This window comes from Hipposideros armiger, unplaced genomic scaffold (assembly GCF_001890085.2).
Source record: "Hipposideros armiger isolate ML-2016 unplaced genomic scaffold, ASM189008v1 scaffold_118, whole genome shotgun sequence".
NCBI classification, from domain to species: domain Eukaryota; kingdom Metazoa; phylum Chordata; class Mammalia; order Chiroptera; family Hipposideridae; genus Hipposideros; species Hipposideros armiger.
The window spans coordinates 1,523,748-1,529,211 of record NW_017731468.1 but is presented as its reverse complement, the minus strand read 5'-3'; the positions used below and the strand labels follow the sequence as shown (position 1 = coordinate 1,529,211).

Here is a 5,464-nt window from a genome sequence, read left to right as displayed (position 1 = left end):
AGGGGTTAATAAAAAAATTATATTCTTATCTTTATTCCTTTTACACAATAACTAGTTGATAAATAATTGTTCCTTGATTTAATGGACTTTTTTCTTATTCTAGCACAGGATCCCACCCTCCTCAACTAAGAGCTCCCTCGCCTGACGTCCACCGCCTTAGCCCGCACAGCTCTTCAACCTCTGCAAGAGAAGATATATTCCTGGAAGCTTATGTTTTGAAATGCAATATAAACAGTAGATATTTATTGTGCCAGAATAATAATTTTTTTCTAAAAGCTATCATAATAAATAGTGTAAGAATTTAGCTGCCTTCTAGGGCTTTTCAACTCATCTAATTTAGAAGTTAGGGCATGTTTGTATGAAAAAATAACTACCATGCTAGGAAGGATATTATAGACGCCAAATAAGTAGCATACGTAAGCAATCCCTCAAGAAATTCAGGAGGAAAATCTCATTTACTAGGGTAATCAGGAAAGGCTTCAAAAGAGAAACAGAATCTGAGTCGGGCTTGAGGGATGATCCGGTTTCCATAGGCAAGGGAAGGCACAGTAAGGTACATTCAGGTAGTATGGGAATGAGTCAGCAGGCCAGCCTGGACAAATGGAGCCTGGACAGGTGGTAGAAGGGCTCCTAGCTCCTGGAAGTCTGCTTAATCAGCCCCTGAGTCTGTATCATCCCAATGCCCTGGATTAATTTTGATTCTTCCTAACGTTTCCCCAAGTTGTCATGTCTTCTCCATGCTCACCACCTCAAAGCAATCCAAATTCTCATTTCTTCCCACTGGAAAGATCTTCACATTCATCCTCTTGTTTCCAATCCCCCTATCTCCAATTCACTATATGCAACTCACAGCACAACTTTATATGCATAACCCACTCATCCCAAACCCACCAACAGCTAACCACTCCTTGCAAAATAAAATGATTCTCCCACTCATTCCAGGTGTTCTAATATCTGCTCTCTGTCCACCTCTCACTCTGTCACTGGACTCACATCCCTTTAAACATATCAATAATATACAAATTTCAAGCCTGTGCGTATGCTGTTTCATTTACCTGGAAAATTCCCCTTATTTTGTTCCCAGGTGGGGCACACATGGTTGCAGAGGTTGCAAACACTGTATTTCATCAAATGATGCTCCCTGCTTGTGTTGAGCAGTGTACAACCCCTGCAAGCTTCCATAGATGGCTCGTTTCCATCCTCCACCCTGAAGGCCTTCTTCCCAGAACAACTCAACTCAATTGTCGATCAATTGTGTCTGATTCCTACATCACCAACTTGACTCCTTTTCCTTACAAATAAAAGTTACAATATTTGGAACACCAACAGTGCCTTGAACACAGAAGATATTTAAAAGATGTTTGCAAATTACAACGGACTAAATCAAGAAAGGCAGATCGTGGCAGAAAGAACCTTGAAAGCCAAGAAAGAAGTTTTGATTTTATTTGGTAGTTGCTAAATATGGTCAAATGTTCAGAATGATGTTTTAGAAAGACTAATTTCAGCAACTATAAGCAAGCAGAGGCTGAGAGTTTATACTCCAAATGCCAACTTAGGGGCCCTCTTGGTTGGAGGAGGCCTGCGGGACGCTCCCTCGGTAATGGACGGCCTCCTCTATCATTGTCAGCCTTCAGTTTATCTGTTTGGGATTGCAGATGCTGCCTTTCATGTACCTACCCTCAGAGTAAAGCTTAAAACTGGGCCATTAAGCCAAAAAAAAAAAAGATGCTTTTGCCTGAAATATCTGCGTATCTAGGAAACAGTTCTGACTTGAATAACTATATACTTACATAAAATACATGTACACAAATGAAGCATTACTCTTACCTTCTTCCTTCACTTCTTTTGCAGTTTTCCTCCTTTCCATCTGTCTCTTCCCTTTTTGGTTTATTTCTCTCTCCCCCTAAAATTATTATTCATGTCTCCCATTTCTTTCCAAATGTCTTATACTAATGATCTCCAGACTGCCTTCCCCTTCTCCCAAAATTCCCTCTATCCCCATAAATTATTATTCAAATTATTTTTGCTTATATCTTGATTTAGCCAACTCCCCTCAGTATTTGTATCAGTGCTTCAATTCTCCTGTTTCTTTTGCTAATGCACGAGTATTTTGAACCTACACTAATCTTAGCGTTTTACAATTACTAGTGAGTCACTTCAAGGCCAATCATTCCTGGCTCACTTTCCTATGCCTCTCTAAAAGAATCAAGGGCACTTGTATATTTAGGTATATAAATTAATTTCATTGTACTGTTGGAGTACCAAATAAGTAATTCTTATCTGTAAATTGAAAACTCAGTTAGAACCTAATACACTAAACAAAATGAGTTTCCTAATGAATTTCCTTTCAAAGCATGTATCTTGGATTTCATGCCAAGATGGCATATCAGTAATGGACTCTGTGGTACTAGACAATTTCATTTACTTAGATTTATTTAAAAATCTCTACTCTCCAAAGGAAGACTATTATGTGGAAGTAATCCACTGCAATCTCAAGGCACATAGCACCATTAGAAACTTGCACGTGCCTATCAGGAAAAGATTACCAGGCACAACCTAATTTTTAAAAACATGAATGAAGGTGGATCTTAAAATAGCACCAAAAGTAAAACAAAATATGCAATTTTGTGTTTGTGCCCAAACAGGCTGTCTCCCTCGAAAGTCCAACTTTACGCTGCTTATTCCTCCCACCAAATATGCAAAATAAACTCACTTGTACTAAAAACAGAAGTATGTTATCACTACTGAAAGGTAAGAATGATCTAAGGAAATATTTAAATATTTTCCATTCAGCCTAGTAAAGTGAAAAAAATACTAATGACTCAAACGCTGTTTCTGGAATTTAGGGCAGTTTAGATTTTTCTCCTCTCCCAAAGTAACAGTTTTTTTCCCTCCACATACGGAAGATCCCTTTGAATGTCACACTGTGACACTTTGGGGCCAAATGGTGGACAGTTGTTTTGTTAACTCCATACTTCGTAGGAAAGAAGAGAGAAAAGGGCACAGACACTCATTATTTAGAGTCTATCGTTAAGTTCATCTTCTTTACAATATAACAATTCCATTAAAGTACCTGTTATGCAGAGTGTATAGATTGCATAGCAGTGTATAGCAGACCACATTCATGATAACAAGACTTCATCTTTTCAAACACCACCAAAAAGTGGCAAATAATTCAAATAACTGAGCCCTTAGCTCAAATTTAAATTGTTGAACACTAACAATAAAAAGTTTAAAGAAACCTAATGAACCAGTTGCTAATTGCTCAAAAGTAATCTACAAAGATGGGAGGGAGGCTTGTCTATCTCTGCCCCCTCCCTCTGCTCGGCGATTCGCCCACGAGAAGGGCGTCTACTGTAGAGACCAGAGCAGGTGTGTGCCCGGGAAAGAGGGATGCGGAGCAAGGGCCAACCCGTCCCCTTAGCTGGCCGCTCCTGGGGCCTCGGAACCCAGGGTGGGTTCGGGACCCAGAATGGCTGGGCCACCCAGAGGCATCCTGGACAAGAGACGGGACCGACGGACGGTACGGACAGACGCGACAGGACTGACGCGACGGGCAAAGAAGCAGTGCGTCCTACCCGGAGGGCTCCCTCCCAGGGCCGGCAGAGTACCTGCTCCGGTCATCCAGGCTGCGGTTGTCGGCGGCCGCGGCGCGCCAGTCGGGCAGTGTGCTAGCGCACAGTACCACCATGGACACGATCACGAACACCACCGACACGCTAGCCAGGATCTGCGCGGCCAGGGAGGACGTGGGCTCCTCGAATGTCCGCCGCATGCGCTCCAGCCAGCGCCTGGAAGGGGCCGCCTCGGCGCCGCCGGGGGGCGCCTCGTCGCGGCCCTGCGCGCCCGCCTCGTCCGCCGAGTAGAAGGTGTAGGTGTCGGACATTCGGTCGTCGAGGCGCCGCTGGCAGCAGTACTCGAGGTGGGCGCCCTCCAGGCCCCAGTAGATCATCTCGTTGTAGAAGGAGAGCTCGCACATCCGCGGCGCGAAGCGCAGCTTGCCGTGGCCGCGCACATAGAGCAGGATGAACCCGAAGGCCTCCGAGTGCCGATCGAAGAAGTACTCGTTGCGCTCTTGGTCGTAGTCGTCGCACACCTCGAGCACGTCGCGCTCCGAGCGGCAGCCGTGCAGGCGGCTCACGCGGCGCAGCGGGAAGTCCTTCAGCAGCTCCCGGGACAGCGAGTACCGGGCGCCGCCCACGTTCAGCACCACCGAGGCCGCCCCACTGCGCCCGAAGGTCATGGCTGGCCGCCCCGAGGCCCCCGTAGGTCGAGGGCGCCGCCGCCGTCCCCCCGGCCGCCGCGCGGGGTCCGCCTGACGTTGGCCGACCCGGGAGCGCGCCGTCGGGGCCCGCGGGCTGTCTGGCCGGCTCTGCCCCCGGGCTCCGCTCCTCCCCTTCGCCGGCGCGGGGGGTCCCTCAGTTCTGGCTTCCTCGGCAGCCCAGCGTCGCTCCTAGAGACGCTTCCTCTGCGCCGCGGTACCTGTGGGTGGCCGGGGAGTCCCCTCCGGCGCCAGCTCTGCGCCCCGCGCCCCGCTGGCCAAGAAGGAGGCTATCGGCGCCGCTGCCCCTGGCGCCCGGGGGATGCCCCCAACGAGGCCTGGGTGCCCTTTTCAAGGCCGGGGCGCTGACCCCCCTGAGGGGCGCGGGCGCCGAGAGGGGAGGCCGGTGCGGGATGACTCCCAGTCCCCGGCGCTCCCTCCAGCCGCAGCTCTGGCAACCGCCCCGCCGCCGTCCAGAGGCGACAGGCAAAGTGAGCGGGTTTGGAGGCGACCAGGAGCGGACTAGGAGAGGCAGGGGCGGGGCCTCCCCGGCTCCCGGCTCCGCGCGCCTCACCTCCCTCCGCGCGCCGCCCTCTTCTCCCCACCCGCGCCCGCACCTCCCGGGCTTGCTCGGGCTGGGATTCCCCGGCGCCTCGCCCTGGACCTCGGGCTCCCCGCCTCGTGACTCCGTCCTCCCCTTCCGCTCTCCCCCTCCACTCCCGCCTGCAGTGGCTGGGAGGGGTCCAAGGGGCGGGGAGGCGAGGAGGGGGAGCCCCCCCGGCTAGAGGTGGGAGCCAAGCCCCGGGGCCGGGGTGTCTGCTCCCGCGTCCCGCCCGGGCCATGGAGACGACTTGGACAGCCCCTAAGGGCCCTTTTAAAAGCCCCCAAAGGGAGGCAACGGGATGGTAAGGAGGGGTGAGGACTGGAGTGCGGGATTTGAGGGGCGCGGACAGAGCGTTTAGAGAGCTTTTTGCAGAAACTATCCAGAACCCAGCTCGGTTTCTGAGACAGCCCAGAGGATTTCTCAGAGGAGGCACCCCAGCAACTGCTTTTCTTGCCGACTTTGCTCTTCCTCTCCCGGCTCGGAGATCACGTACCGCGTGCTCCGAAGGCGGCCACACACCCCGGCACCCAGCACCCAGCCCCGGTGCCACACTCCCGCGGAAAGGAGCAGCCCCAGCCCCGCTTTCTAGGGCACCGGTC

General features: G+C 51.1%; 1 protein-coding gene across 2 annotated transcripts in view; it reads right to left on the bottom strand.

Moving 5' to 3' along the window:
• Positions 1-4,847, bottom strand: part of KCNG3 (potassium voltage-gated channel modifier subfamily G member 3) — a 41,104-nt gene extending 36,257 nt beyond the window's left edge. Inside the window, exon 1 of one of the 2 annotated variants that reach the window (XM_019647952.1) lies at positions 3,579-4,847. In XM_019647952.1, the coding sequence (XP_019503497.1) occupies positions 3,579-4,243 (665 nt within the window). In that variant the 5' untranslated portion in view covers positions 4,244-4,847. The remainder of the gene's footprint in view (positions 1-3,578) is intronic. The other variant, XM_019647953.1, reaches the window with a different exon arrangement.
• Between the last annotated feature and the right edge of the window lie 617 nt (positions 4,848-5,464).